Source organism: Leptodactylus fuscus, chromosome 8 (genome assembly GCF_031893055.1).
Source record: "Leptodactylus fuscus isolate aLepFus1 chromosome 8, aLepFus1.hap2, whole genome shotgun sequence".
NCBI classification, from domain to species: Eukaryota; Metazoa; Chordata; class Amphibia; order Anura; family Leptodactylidae; genus Leptodactylus; species Leptodactylus fuscus.
Window position 1 is genome coordinate 83,258,349 of NC_134272.1, and position 16,221 is coordinate 83,274,569.

The 16,221-nt window shown below is 43.1% G+C and overlaps 1 protein-coding gene across 1 annotated transcript in view; it reads left to right on the forward strand.

The window, feature by feature from the left end:
• Positions 1-16,221, forward strand: part of QTMAN (queuosine-tRNA mannosyltransferase) — a 145,975-nt gene that overhangs the window by 107,066 nt on the left and 22,688 nt on the right. Inside the window, exon 6 of the mRNA XM_075284532.1 lies at positions 6,895-7,039. Coding sequence (XP_075140633.1) covers positions 6,895-7,039 — 145 coding nt within the window. The remainder of the gene's footprint in view (positions 1-6,894; positions 7,040-16,221) is intronic.

The following is a 16,221-nucleotide window of genomic DNA, read 5'->3' on the forward strand; positions in this document are numbered from 1 at the left end:
CTCCTACAGGTCTAGAATGGCGCATCTCCCATCACTGCGGTCTGTCGGCTCCACGTCAGCCAGGAGGAAATTGTTTGTCTGATTGAGGATAATTAACCAGAATAATTAGTATATGCAAACCCTGTATTATATGACAAGCGCTCATTGCAGACCTGTAACCTGCGCGTCACATAAACAGACGACGTGAACACATGTTGAGATTTGCTATCTGTTCAGATGTGTCTGTGTTCACCTATGGAACGTCTGCAGCCTCGTGCAGAGCATTTCTCTCCAGTCCTCACCGTTTCTGAGGCTCATTTACTTCTCTCTACATATGGTCACATGTCACCTGATAATCCTTAGTAGATTATAATCAGTCTGCCATGGAAATTAACTCTTCACGTACGCTGTTCTTGGTGGGGTTGTGCTAGTACACACAGGGGTGTAGCTAGGAAAGACTCGCCCAAGAGCAAGATTTTGACTCCCCTTTTCCTGGCCCTCACACTGTATAACGCCCCCTTCACTGACCCCCACACAGTATATTGCCCCTTTATTGTCCCCCACATAGTATTTTGCTCCGTTATCGTCCCCTATACAGTATATTGCCTCCTCTACTGACCCCTACACAGCATATTGCCCCTTTATTGTCCACCACACAGTACTTTGCTCCATTATTGTCCCCCATACAGTATATTTCCCCATTATTGTCTTCTATACTGATCCCCACATAGTATTTCACCCCTTTATTGTCCCCATACAGTATATCGCCCCTTTATTGTCTCCCACACCGTATATTGCTCCATTATTGTCTCCCACACAGTATATCACCCCTTTATTGTTACCATATGGTATATCGCCCCTTCACTGACCCCCATAGAATATATTGCCCCTTTATTGTTTCCATACGGTATATCGCCCCTTCACTGACTCCCACAGAGTATATCGCCCCTTCACTGACCCCCACAGAGTATATTGCCCCTTTATTGTCCCCATACGGTATATTGCCCCTTCACTGACCCCCACAGAGTATATTGCCCCTTTGTCCCCCATACAGTATATCGCCCCTTCACTGACCCCCATAGAGTATATTGCCCTTTTATTGTCCCTCATACAGGTTATTGCCCCTTTATTGTCCCCTATACAGTATATCGTCCCTTTTTTGCCCCCCATACTGTTTGCTGCCATCTTTACTGATCCCCACACAGTATACTGCCATCTTTATTGTTTCCCGTACAGTATATTGAATCCATTATTAGCTCCCATACAGTACACTACCCCTTCATTAACCCCCATACAGTATATTGCCCCCCACACAATAGATTTCATTCTTCATTGTCCCTAAAACAGTGTACTGCCCCCTATACAGGCCTCCATAATAGTAAGTGCCTCTTTTACAGGCCCCACACAATATACTGACCCCCAAAGAGTGACTTTAGGCCAATACCTACTGGATTCCTCCAGCAGGTTACAGACAATATTCACCCATACCGCTCCTACCCTTGGCCTCCTTCACTTCACCTTTCGCCTCTTGCCGTATATTTCTTCGCAACACTGAACTGTTTAGCATTGGGACCTGACGTGTCACATCCCCTGGAGGCTGAAGATAAATCGGAAGAGACTGTCAGCAAGATCGGGAAGCAAATATTTTGGAAAAAGGACGACCCGGCCAAACCTTCTAATATCATGGGCACGGTCGTTGCTCCCCTGAGTACACCGATAATAAAGGGTTATTTTTTTAGAACCCGGCATTTTTATCACTATTTTTGGAATTTTTTGAAACATGAGGCACCAATGGAATCCTCTGAATGAAGACACCATAGCATTCATTTATAATAGAAGCCATGATACGTGGATAGACTCGTCGTCCGACAAACCCATGGTCGTTGTTGGACCTCATTGACTTGACTCGGTCTATTGGGGTTCCGGTATTTTTGCAGTTGCAGTCTGCGCCATTCTTGCCATTGGACGACCTAACACGTGTGTGAGCCCAAACCTTATATCCATTGCTATGAGGTCCGGTTATGAGTGTCACCACTAATTGCCTCACCCCCGTATCAGGCACACACACATATGCTAATGCCTCTTATTTATACAGCGTGCAGCCATCTTTCCAGGCAGGGTTAAAGCCTTCTGTCGGTTTTTGGTGAAGACGTCGAGATGAGAACAGTTGCCAACGCTTCAGACAACCTTTTTGAAATATAATTGGAAACAGAGAGGTGGATTAAACAGGGAAAATCTCTTTATGCTCTAATCATATGGATCCCGTCCAGATAACATTTGGGACCTTTCGGAGATTGCGATGAGAGGGTGGAGCAGGTGAAATGCCAGAAAATGACATCAGTATTGGCGACACGCGTGCATAAGTCAGCATGATCTATCTCCCTTTTGGGTGCTGTTACAATCGCAGCACGTGTTTGCCCCGAGAACATTGTTCTCCTACCTGTATAGGGTCACAGCGTTCATTTTAGATTTACTTTTTTATACTTTTACCTACTTTAGAGAGTCCTCCTTGCTGCAAAAGTAGTAAATACAACTCCCTGCTATCTCTTCTCCTGTATATTAAAGAGGATTTTTCATCACCTCTGCCAGTTTGAGCTTAACCTCCTTCGATAGCCGCCCCTGTACTGATTCCGATGTAGTTGGAATATTTTCTCTAGTCCCCACCATTCCCGAGCAATCATTGCTGTTAGTTTCAGAACCTAATATGCTAAATAGGCTCCCTGCTGTCAGGTGGGCGGTTCTAGCTGGAGGAGATAGTCTAAGACCACCCACTTGACTGTAGGGAGCCTAATTAGCATATTGGGTACTGAAATTAACTGCAATGATTGCTCAGGAATGGTGGGGGCTAGAGAGAAATATCCAACTGCGTCAGAATCAGTGATGCGGTAACTATTGAAGATGTGGAGGTGGTCAAAGGTTTTTACTTTCAGGAAAATCATTCTCCCAGTCTCTGCCATTTTTTTTTTATTTTTTAGCAGGTACTGTATACCGGCCCGATGGAGGTCAAAAAACTTTATATTGGTATCTGATGTGTACAGTGTAGTCTAAGCATATATTGATGTATACATAGGAGCACAGGCATCAAATATACATATATACTGGAAATGCAGTGTGAATGAGTCCTTATTCTGGTTGACACCCAGCTTTCCCTGAAACAGATATAACTATGTAAAGACTGTCCTGAAGACACTTCTTATACTTTTAGATGTCCCTGGTGTCTAGTGCTGTGGAATAGGAGTTGTGACTAACTTTATGTGGGGTCGGAGTCAGAAATAAGTTAGAGAAGCCATTTATGAATCCGAGTTGGTGCAGGAGTCGGAGTCGGTGGTTTGCTCTACGACTCCATAGCCCTGGTTATAAAACTGCAATGCACGTAAAAGCAAAAACGAAACAATTGTACCAGTATACATCATGGAAAATTCACACACACACACACACACACACACACACACACACACACACACACACACACACACACACACACACACATAGACACACACACACACACCCCTTCCCAGTACAGTTCCTATGTGTTACCGATCCTGCACCCATTTCCCCTGATATTTGTGCCCTACTTCTTGGAAATATTATAGGTTGTTCCTCTATTGGGGTGTAGGGGACAGATGTGGCTTCAAGATCAGGCTATGCTGGTGGTCTATAGGTTAAGTTGCATTTCTTCATGCACATTAGATAAATGTTGGCCAAACCAGCGGTTTCACCTAGACTTGCCCGCCATCTAATATGTACAGAGGTGTCCTTTCCCGATGACCGACGACAAGGAAAGAAGGATTAGATTTAGTATGGCTGACCTTTATGTTTTCAGTGGCGTATTGGGCAGTGTTATTTTCCCTTTCCTCATCGATAAGACTTGGAATCAGATGCAATCATTCATGGCCAAACAACCAATTTGTGGACAGCTATCTCAGAAGTCTTTGCCTTGACCATGCCAAATTGGAAGTGATAGCAAACCGTTGAGTGCGCCATGAGGTTGCCCCCTCCCTGTAGATCACACGTACCTGCGGCATTACACTACTATCCAGGGGTTAGGTAGAGCCTTATTCTATCTGATTTAGGAACATAATGCCCAATTTTCCGGAATGGCTGACATTTAGAGCAGATAACAATGTAAATTAGACCGAATTTTTGGTTTTTAGAACGAAAACCTCCATTTGTGGTCTTCACTCGGTGTCCATATAGGTGACCAAGATGACTCAACAAACGACTGGAGGAAACTCAAGATTACTTTTTCTTTTTGGTGAGGGGGGGGGGGGATCTTTTTTACCTGTTTCGTAGACATGGCTTTGTACATAGTATGGAGATTCGTCTTCTCGTTTCTCGATCTAGTTTATTAGTGAAGCACTTAGGAGATAGAATTGTGTGGCGAGCAGTCATCTCCATCATGGGTTGGATCAACTAGGGAAATGTGCCTGGTAATTACATTTTCTTCATAATTGCTGCTCTTAGATGGAAGATGATATCACTTCACTCAGTTAAAACATCTTACTTAAGTCTTCTTGGGCCTGTGTGACTTTTGGGTATCTCCGAGTACTTAAAAGATGCATGTTATTAATTATCTTTACATCTCAGATTGAGATCCCTTGTAATGTGTCTACCTATGACCGCCTGCAGTCACTGATGGCTTTATCCAACGTGCGCACATCCATTATTCATAGACGGGGCGGCCATCTTGTCTGTGAGGTCATTCATTAGGTGTTTTTCAGTCTTCTGCGATGTTAGGGCTTGTTTCTATAATACCAGTGGATTCTCCCAATCAACAGGGGTTAGAGGAACACCAATCTCCAGATTTTTGGGGAGTAGCCTGAACAGACACCCCAGTTCTTTGGATCAATTGAGATCTTGGGAGTCTCACCGGGTCACCGGTTCTGGAAAGCCCAATGGCATCCATCCTCGGTGCTGTCACTCTCAGCATTTTGTTCTTTTGTTGAACATCCATTCGGCTATTCCAAAGATACAAGTCCTGTTAGTGTTGATGCAAATTAGGGTCTATTAGGCAAGTGGGTGGTGACTGCATGGTATACAGCACACAAAGACCCCGCCCACAGATAAACAATAATGTTACTGCCCACTTGACTTTTAAACTTAGTCTGATACTGTCCAGACACCCCATTGATAAGTGGAATCATAATGTCTGGTTATCCTGCATTTCCAGGAGGAATAACAGAGAACACAACACAAGGTGCAAATGAAAGAAAGCTCTAGTATTATCATTTATTAAAGATACGTGTCAAGAGAGCTCAAAAGGCCTTCTTAAAGGAAATCTGTCACCAGAACCCAGCAGTGCAGATACATACTGTAGGTTATGGTCACCTAAATCAAACAGTGTTTGCCCCTTGTGAATCGCGGCCTCTGCCACCGAGATATCGCTGTTTATGTCAATAGGCCAGTTAGCTCTTTGGAGCAATAAGGGTGCTGCTACTTATATGTTTGGAGCAATAATGCACCCTTGTTGCTCCAAAGATTTAATTCTCATGTTGAAAAAAATGGTAATGGGGGCAACAACTGACAAGAGGGAAGCAAAGTTGGATCTACATGTGGGACTGGGATCTGGTGACCTTCACCTATCTACCTTCGTGGCTGGGTTCTGTTGACCCAAACCTATCTATCTGGAGGGCTGGGATCTGGTGACCTTTACCTATCTACCTGCGTGGCTGGATTCTGGTGACCTTTACCTATCTACCTGCAGGGCTGGGCTCTGGTGACCTTCACCTATCTACCTGCAGGGCTGGGATCTGGTGACCTTTACCTATCTACCTACAGGGCTGGGATCTGGTGACCTTTACCTATCTACCTGCAGGGCTGGGTTCTTCTGGCCCTAACCTATCTACCTGCAGAGCTGGAATCAGGTAACCCTAACCTATCTACCTGCACGGCTGAGTTCTGGTGGCCCTAACCTATCTACCTGCGTGGCTGGATTCTGGTGACCTTCACCTATCTACCTTCAGGGCTGGAATCTGGTGACCTTTACCGATCTACCTGCAGGGCTGGGTTCTGGTGGTCCTAACCTATCTACCTGCACAGCTGGGATCTGGTAACCCTACCCTATCTACCTGTGCAGCTCTGTTCTGGTGACCGTCTCAATGTAAGCATTTTTGCACCAATATTGACACCCCACCAGAGCCCCTTACCATGAAGGATACAGCAAGGTCATGCATGACGTTTCCCCGAGTCCCAGCAGGAAGGTGCCTATTCACAGCTTCTAGCTCCCCTCTGTCCCATCAGGTACGGCCATGCCTTTGTGTTCCTTTTAAGAGCCCCCCCCCATGGCATTGTTCAAACCTTTCCACTTTGCGACACATATTTCTTTGTTATTTCAGAAGACTTTCTCTTTTTTTTTTTATTTCCCCCTCCTTCTTAGCGCCTGGAGTGCGAGTCTCCTGCATGGATCATTACTTTCCAAAGAAATTTCAGCACGGAATGCCATTTAATTTTTCCGAATGCAGTCCGTCATTAGGAATCTTAGCTGTCACCGCAATGCCATTTTTGGTGTGATGTGTTTGTTGCCTCATTTCTTTTAATTTTATCTCCATTAGCTTAATTCTTTTTTAATATTTTCATCTAACGAACTTTACAGTCCATTTTGTTTCAGTGTCTGCTGAGCGAGTTTTATGAAGCAGACAGTTGGCTTTTTCATTCAGGGGGAGGGCGGCGAGGCGGACCCTTTGCTTTTGTCAGCTTTTTTTGGCACCTTAACATTTGGTTCTGCTTCTGTGCCTTGATTATAAAAGCAAACAACTCCGAGAAGTTCGTTAAAATAAGCGGCAGCTAATTAACCTGCGCTTCAGATGAGACACTGCTGACATCATAGATTGCTTCGCACCGTATTAAATAAAATGAATATTTTTTTTTCCCCTTTTTTTTTATTTTATTTATTTATTTTTTTCTTCTCATTTGCAGAGATCTTCTCCCAGGCCAGAATATCCTTGGGGTCAGCAGTTTTGCACTGGGGTTTCTTGCCCAGCAAAGACGAATATTTCCAAGTGCTCTGCGCGGCCGATGTTGTCATCTCGACGGCTAAACATGAATTCTTTGGCGTGGCAATGTAAGTTTCGTTCGCCGGGGTTGTAGTAAGCAGATACTAATCATTTCCATTGTAAACACTGAGCGAAGGGCAGACCCGTGCAAACTGATGTAACAGCCCGGCGTATTCCAAGGGGCTGCTATTACGTCATGAGATGCCTGCAGGGTGATATGATTGCATTGTACATGAATATTCTGCGCATCCTGCCTCTGTGCCAGGAGCCTTCCCTACCCTTCGGGGGCTTCACTCCCGATTGCTGTGAAAATGTTCTATGTATTATTTTTTTTATTATTATTTGCATGTTTTTTTTGCTTTTTTTTTGGGCTCATTGTTGAATCATTACTGAATGCATCCAAAAATTCTGATGTTTGCTAACCAGATGAGCCTGCACAGTGTCTGCAGACGAGGTTCACCCCGACAGGAGCCATCTCTATAGAAATTGGATTATGTATGAGTAATATTCAGGCCCGGTCTGAGGCTAGAGGGGGATGAGTATTTTTGGGTGAGTGCACAAGTTTATTGTCCAAATTGCAGGGCTGGGACTAGTCTTAATAGGGCAGTAGAGTAGATGGAGGGGGTGTAGAGTTTGTATCCTGATTGAGGGTCTTGGTTATGGGCAGCAGGAGAGGAGTGTGTTGATCTTGTGGAGGGCAGTGACCTATCTAGCCATGTGATTATGGTAATAAAGACAGGGGGGCATTTTGAGGGGCCGTCTAATGAAGTGTATGGAGTGTAGCTTATCAGTGGTAAAAATAATGGCAGCAGAAGAACAAGACTGCAGGATGTGTAGGAGGCAGTGACTTCTGACAGCAGAAGGAGAGGAGTGTATTGAGCTTGTAGGAAGAAGTGCCCTCTCTAGTCATGTGATTATGGAAAGGGGTGTATATTTTGGGGAATCATCACAAACTTGGTGGAGTTAGATGAGCACAACTGATCAAATCATAAGATTGATGGCAGCAGAAGAATAGGAGTGTGCTGATATTGTGGGAGGCAGAGACCTAGCCAAGCAAGTGATCATGATGGGACAGGACTCCGTGTAGAATCTTTTCTATTGTAAACTATTATTTAAAAAAAGATGCTAAAAAAGATTGACAGCAGAAGAACAAGAGAGCGCCGACCTTGTAGAGGGCAGTGACTTCCCAAATCATGTGATTATGGTAACGAGGACAGGAATGCATGTCACAGGTATTATCATGAAGTAGCTTATCAAATAATAATAATGACTACAGAAGGATAGAAGTGTGCTGAGTTTGTTGGAGGCAGAGACCTTTCCAATCATGTGATTATGATGGCTTTGTTAGGGCCTGTATAAGGTCTGTGATATAGAGTTATATGATAGAGGAGAGAAGCTGAGCTCTGTGATATATAGGGTTATATGATAGAGGAGAGAAGCTGAGCTCTGTGATATATAGGGTTATATGATAGAGGAGAGAAGCTGAGCTCTGTGATATATAGGGTTATATGATAGAGGAGAGAAGCTGAGCTCTGTGATAAATAGGGTTATATGATAGAGAAGAGAAGCTGAGCTCTGTGATATATAGGATTATATGATAGAGGAGAGAAGCTGAGCTCTGTGATATATAGGGTTATATGATAGAGGGAGGGAAGCTGAGCTCTGTGATATATAGGGTTATATGATAGAGGGAGGGAAGCTGAGCTCTGTGATATATAGGGTTATATGATAGAGGAGAGAAGCTGAGCTGTGTGATATATAGGGTTATATGATAGAGGAGAGAAGCTGAGCTCTGGGATATATAGGGTTATATGATAGAGGAGAGAAGCTGAGCTGTGTGATATATAGGGTTATATGATAGAGGAGAGAAGCTGAGCTCTGTGATATATAGGGTTATATGATAGAGGAGAGAAGCTGAGCTCTGTGATATATAGGGTTATATAATAGAGGAGAGAAGCTGAGCTCTGGGATATATAGGGTTATATGATAGAGGAGAGAAGCTGAGCTCTGTGATATATAGGGTTATATGATATGATTGATAGAGGAGAGAAGCCGAGCTCTGTGATTTATAGGTTATAGGAGAGAAGCTGAGCTCTGTGATATATAGGGTTATATGATAGAGGAGAGAAGCTGAGCTCTGTGATATATAGGGTTATATGATGGAGAGAAGCTAAGCTCTGTGATATATAGGGTTATATGATGGAGAGAAGCTGAGCTCTGTGATATATAGGGTTATATGATGGAGAGAAGCTGAGCTCTGTGATATATAGGTTATATGATAGAGGGAGAGAAGCTAAGCTCTGTGATATATAGGGTTATATGATAGAGGAGAGAAGCTGAGCTCTGTGATATATAGGGATATATGATAGAAGAGAGAAGCTGAGCTCTGTGATATATAGGTTATATGATAGAGGAGAGAAGCTGAGCTGTGTGATATATAGGGTTATATGATAGAGGAGAGAAGCTGAGCTCTGTGATATATAGGGTTATATGATAGAGGAGAGAAGCTGAGCTCTGTGATATATAGGGTTATATGACAGAGGAGAGAAGCTGAGCTCTGTGATATATAGGGTTATATGATAGAGGAGAGAAGCTGAGCTCTGTGATATATAGGGTTATATGATAGAGGAGAGAAGCTGAGCTCTGTGATATATAGGTTATATGATAGAGGAGAGAAGCTGAGCTCTGTGATATATAGGGTTATATGATAGAGGAGAGAAGCTGAGCTCTGTGATATATAGGGTTATATGATAGAGGAGAGAAGCTGAGCTCTGTGATATATAGGGTTATATGATAGAGGAGAGAAGCTGAGCTCTGTGATATATAGGTTATATGATAGAGGAGAGAAGCTGAGCTCTGTGATATATAGGGTTATATGATAGAGGAGAGAAGCTGAGCTCTGTTATATATAGGGTTATATGATAGAGGAGAGAAGCTGAGCTCTGGGATATATAGGGTTATATGATAGAGGAGAGAAGCTGAGCTCTGTGATATACAGGGTTATATGATAGAGGAGAGAAGCTGAGCTCTGTGATATATAGGGTTATATGATATGATTGATAGAGGAGAGAAGCCGAGCTCTGTGATTTATAGGTTATAGGAGAGAAGCTGAGCTCTGTGATATATAGGGTTATATGATAGAGGAGAGAAGATGATCTCTGTGATATATAGGGTCATATAATAGAGGAGAGAAGTTGAGCTCTGTGATATATAGGGTTATATGATAGAGGAGAGAAGCTGAGCTCTGTGATATATAGGGTTATATGATGGAGAGAAGCTAAGCTCTGATATATAGGGTTATATGATGGAGAGAAGCTGAGCTCTGTGATATATAGGGTTATATGATGGAGAGAAGCTGAGCTCTGTGATATATAGGTTATATGATAGAGAGAGAGAAGCTAAGCTCTGTGATATATAGGGTTATATGACAGAGGAGAGAAGCTAAGCTCTGTGATATATAGGGTTATATGATAGAGGAGAGAAGCTGAGCTCTGTGATATATAGGGATATATGATAGAAGAGAGAAGCTGAGCTCTGTGATATATAGGGTTATATGATAGAGGAGAGAAGCTGAGCTGTGTGATATATAGGGTTATATGATAGAGGAGAGAAGCTGAGCTCTGTGATATATAGGGTTATATGATAGAGGAGAGAAGCTGAGCTCTGTGATATATAGGGTTATATGATAGAGGAGAGAAGCTGTGCTCTGTGATATATAGGGTTATATGATAGAGGAGAGAAGCTGAGCTCTGTGATATATAGGGTTATATGATAGAGGAGAGAAGCTGAGCTCTGTGATATATAGGGTTATATGATAGAGGAGAGAAGCTGAGCTCTGTGATATATAGGGTTATATGATAGAGGAGAGAAGCTGAGCTCTGTGATATATAGGTTATATGATAGAGGAGAGAAGCTGAGCTCTGTGATATATAGGTTTATATGATAGAGGAGAGAAGCTGAGCTCTGTTATATATAGGGTTATATGATAGAGGAGATAAGCTGAGCTCTGGGATATATAGGGTTATATGATAGAGGAGAGAAGCTGAGCTCTGTGATATATAGGGTTATATGATATGATTGATAGAGGAGAGAAGCCGAGCTCTGTGATTTATAGGTTATAGGAGAGAAGCTGAGCTCTGTGATATATAGGGTTATATGATAGAGGAGAGAAGCTGATCTCTGTGATATATAGGGTCATATAATAGAGGAGAGAAGTTGAGCTCTGTGATATATAGGGTTATATGATAGAGGAGAGAAGCTGAGCTCTGTGATATATAGGGTTATATGATAGAGGAGAGAAGCTGAGCTCTGTGATATATAGGTTATATGATAGAGGGAGAGAAGCTAAGCTCTGTGATATATAGGGTTATATGATAGAGGAGAGAAGCTAAGCTCTGTGATATATAGGGTTATATGATAGAGGAGAGAAGCTGAGCTCTGTGATATATAGGGTTATATGATAGAGGAGAGAAGCTGAGCTCTGTGATATATAGGTTATATGATAGAGGAGAGAAGCTGAGCTCTGTGATATATAGGTTATATGATAGAGGAGAGAAGCTGAGCTCTGGGATATATAGGGTTATATGATAGAGGAGAGAAGCTGAGCTCTGTGATATACAGGGTTATATGATAGAGGAGAGAAGCTGAGCTCTGTGATATATAGGGTTATATGATATGATTGATAGAGGAGAGAAGCCGAGCTCTGTGATTTATAGGTTATAGGAGAGAAGCTGAGCTCTGTGATATATAGGGTTATATGATAGAGGAGAGAAGCTGATCTCTGTGATATATAGGGTCATATAATAGAGGAGAGAAGTTGAGCTCTGTGATATATAGGGTTATATGATAGAGGAGAGAAGATGAGCTCTGTGATATATAGGGTTATATGATAGAGGAGAGAAGCTGAGCTCTGTGATATATAGGTTATATGATAGAGGGAGAGAAGCTAAGCTCTGTGATATATAGGGTTATATGATAGAGGAGAGAAGCTAAGCTCTGTGATATATAGGGTTATATGATAGAGGAGAGAAGCTGAGCTCTGTGATATATAGGGTTATATGATAGAGGAGAGAAGCTGAGCTCTGTGATATATAGGTTATATGATAGAGGAGAGAAGCTGAGCTCTGTGATATATAGGTTATATGATAGAGGAGAGAAGCTGAGCTCTGTGATATATAGGGTTATATGATAGAGGAGAGAAGCTTAGCTCTGTGATATATAGGTTATATGATAGAGGAGAGAAGCTGAGCTCTGTATAAAACAGCTGACTGACTGCTTATTGTCATGAGACCTTCTAATAGATGCCACCTTTGGCACATGTCTTTTTTAGGAAATATTTGTATTCTCTATGAGATAACGTTCCTGGAGCTTCTTGTTGTGTCGTTCCTCTGTTGTTCCTCCTGGAAATGTATATATAAATTGACTATTGGCTGATACCAGTTTCCTTGTCGGTGGAGACAGTTTCAGTCTGTTTTATTGACAAGGAGAACGGTTATTAATTTAATCTGTATGCAATAGACAAACTAGACTGACCCAAGTGGTTGTCTAGCAGTGCACATACACACAACGATGGACGAAATGGCAGGTTTTGTAGAGCAGTAGCATAGCTGGTGGGCAATTGGGGCATGTGTCAAGGGGGGAATCAACAAGCACTTATGTATTTAGATACAAGGTGTGGGTAGTGAACTGAACATTTACCCCATTCAAGATTGTTCCTGCCACCATCTTGGAGAACTAAGCACAGATCTTCTGTGGAGGTTGCTTGCTCCAATCCGTCTGTCTCTTCATGTCATCCCAGACAGACTGGGATCAGGGCTATATTAGTGGGGGCCATATCATCACTTCCAGGACTCCTCCTCCAAAGAGCAAAGGTCACACCAAATATTGATGGGGTTTACATTTCTCTCCAAAAATCATCTATAAATCATTCTATTTCTGAAGGCATTCTTCCTGCCTAAAACTTTTGCACAACACTGTACACCTCTAATACTAGCACGGACCGTCTACCTGTTAAGAAGAGATAACATCTGTGCCGACTAATAAACGTCCGCGCCAATTCCTGAGATGACGCTGCAGCCATTCCGCTCCCAGATTCTACAACTTTAGCAGAAAACGAAGAGGCGGCTGTAATTGTGGCGGCGCAGCCCAGGTATTGGGGATCCCACCAGTACTGGGCAGATGGACCACCACTACCAGCTTTTACGACGCCTCATTTACTCAGCGTTTTGAAATCCTTAATGGGCACAGCTGGCAGCCGAATGCAGGTTTGATACGAACAGTTTAGACATCTTTAGATGTAGCAGATGGAAAATTTTACACAAATAAAGTAAAAGAAAGTGTGCAATTAGTTTTCTTCCTTTTTTTTTTTCTCCCCCTAATCCACAGTTACTGCACGCTACATCTCAGGTTTTAGTTTAGGATATTACCCAAAGTGGGTGGTCAGCAGCCGTCCTCCCCAAATCCCAACTTTCTCCACATCACATTTGTTGCTGGATGAACGCCTGGGCTGCAAACTTGTGTTTGTGTTAAAGCAATCTAAGTAAGAGCGATGGGGATGGGAGAAGGGTCAGGCTCCACGTATGGGATACTGGAAGTATAGGATGACGTATCTCCTCCACCCCCTCTACCATATCACATGTTATAAATATATAATAGACTGGGACAAAACTAACCCTACTCCCTTATTTTGTCTCCCCACCAGTCCTAGTATATGCACTTCATTCATTTGTATAGCACCAACATATTCTGCAATGCTGTACAGAGATTATAAAATATATCACAACCAAAGTTCCAAATTAGAAAGGATTCAATAGGATAATATGTAATTTGTGGGGGCCCAGCACACAGACCCTGCACAGACCAACCGGAAGTTGGTGCAGTGGACAGGGAAACTGTGCAGGCTCCTCTTATACAAGTAATAGGAGCGGTGCAGGAGCCCCATATACTACATAGCAGGGGTTCCAGGGAAGTGCCGCACCGTTCCTATTGCTTTAATAGTAGGCACCTGTGCAAGCTCTCTGTCCAATGCTTTAGCTTCCTGCACCCAGATGCTGCAGGAATAGATGATCTCTGCAAGGACTGGGTGTCGGCCTCCTCAGATCATATATGGCCAATCTACATGAAAAAAATTATTTGGGACTGGAAAACCCCTTTAAATTCCATGTCATGGTTCATACTGATAGATCTATTGAACGGATAGGTCATCAGTATAGGATTAGTGGAGATTCGATACCTGGACCCTGAGCCGATCAGCTGATCCAGATGTGTTCCTGGGCTGCAAGCAGCTCTGCTCCTATTCAGGTGATAGGACCAGAGATACAACCCTGTACTTTGCATAGGGTACTGCAACTCTGTGCCCATTACTGGAGTAGCAGTAGGGCTGCTTCCCACTCAAGACGGTAGTTACCAGTGCCAGTACCTAACTAGATCAGATCATCTGCACGAGGCCCTGGTGTCAGATCAAATTTGGATACCAGTGATCTCTGCTATGGATAGGTCACCAGTTTAACAAGAAAACATCCCATTCAGCTTTTCAGAGTGTCAGCAGGGCTCTGCTTCACAGGCCACAGATGTCTTGTTTGCCAGTCACATGACCTGTTTGGAGTTCAGTCTCATTCAAGTCAATGGGGATGGGCTGCAATACCAACCAGGAAACCTTTAGAAACTTGGTTTGATACAAACCCAGAACGTCATGGCTGCAAAGAACCAACAGTGCCCCTAGTGTACCATACTACAGACCCTTAATGTTACCCTATGATGTCTTCATTTACATAGTAAATGGAGTGGCCCATGGACTTTTCTTATGACTAGATTATATGAGCAACAAGATCCCACTGATCATGAGAATGGGAATCCCCATAGTCCCAAAACCTGCTGATCTGCTGGGTTCCTGACACCTTGAAAGAGGTTCTCCAAGTGGTGTTTAGACACTTACGTTCTCCATGGTTCTCTTTGGGTCACACCTGGTCTGATTGTGTCCCTGGGTTACACGATTGAACCGGCCCCTGAGTTACTCAATCTCATCCCTTGTGATCACTTGTAGAAAGTAGAGATAGGCCAACCACTTTGTTCTGACCTGGGTTTGACAAAAATATTTCAGATTGTTCCGGTTTTTAACTAAAATGGCCACTGTGAAACACATTGCGGTAAGTTATTATTCTCATCCATCTCTTCAGACCCCAGAGTATAATAGGTAGAGGCCCAGGGTAGGGTAAAAAATACCAAACATTGATACTTGCCTTTGTTTACCTCTTTTGGCCCTCCTTGAGTCGTCTGGCACTCTCCCGGTGACGTCATGTGCCCAGGGTCACCACAGAGGCCTGAGATTGGGGCACAGAGGTCACATTGGGCTCACCAAGAGTCCTGATCCTCAGTGTGTCCATGTGTCTGCCAAGGCCCAATCACAGGCTTCAGTGGTGACTCTGGGTCCATGACATCATCGAAGAGACCAAGAGAGAGCTCCGGATACCACCAGAAGGCTTAAAAGTGGTAATGGAAGGTGAATATGCAAGTTTTTACGATTTTTCCACCTCCTTTGGGCCTCTCTCTAATATAATAAGTCACTTCTGGTTCTCAACTTGAAACCAATCTCCGAACCCGAAATGAATCGAATCTTGAGTTTGCCGATCCCTAGTATATAGCTATACCATGAGGGCTGGCAGACTAAATCGTCATAATAGTAAAGTCACCCCCATAGTAGAGGTAAATACCAGTGAACACGACAGTAGGCGGATCACCTTGGGTGCCGGTATTGATCATGTGACCCACCTTAGTCTCTCCGAAATAGAACTGCAGAGGAAGTGATTGTCTAAACCTTCCCTGGATCACTCCTTTAAGGATACATCTTCCATTGTATTCAAATGGCTCATTCCTTTAAGCCCCTCCCCCTAGGGGCCAGTTCCAAGCAAAGAAGTCCCTTGTTTGCCGTTCCATCCAAGTTTTCTGCCCCTTTAAACGTCCAACGCCCGTGCTCCTTTTAGCTCTTTGAGCGCCGAGCGCCATACCATACAATATCAGCCACAATAACTAATTTTAATCCCATCTGCTAAGTATGACAACATTAGCATTTGCATTTAATTAAACCCCCCCTCCCTTAAAGCAGCGATGTTTTAATCACTCCATTTTATTTACTCTCCTCCGGTGTCACTTTATAATTTTAACTTTTTTTTTTTTTTTTTTATTCTTTAATAATGAGGGATATTTTTTTTTAATTTTTTTTTTCCGCGCACGCACAAAATAAAAAAAATGGAAA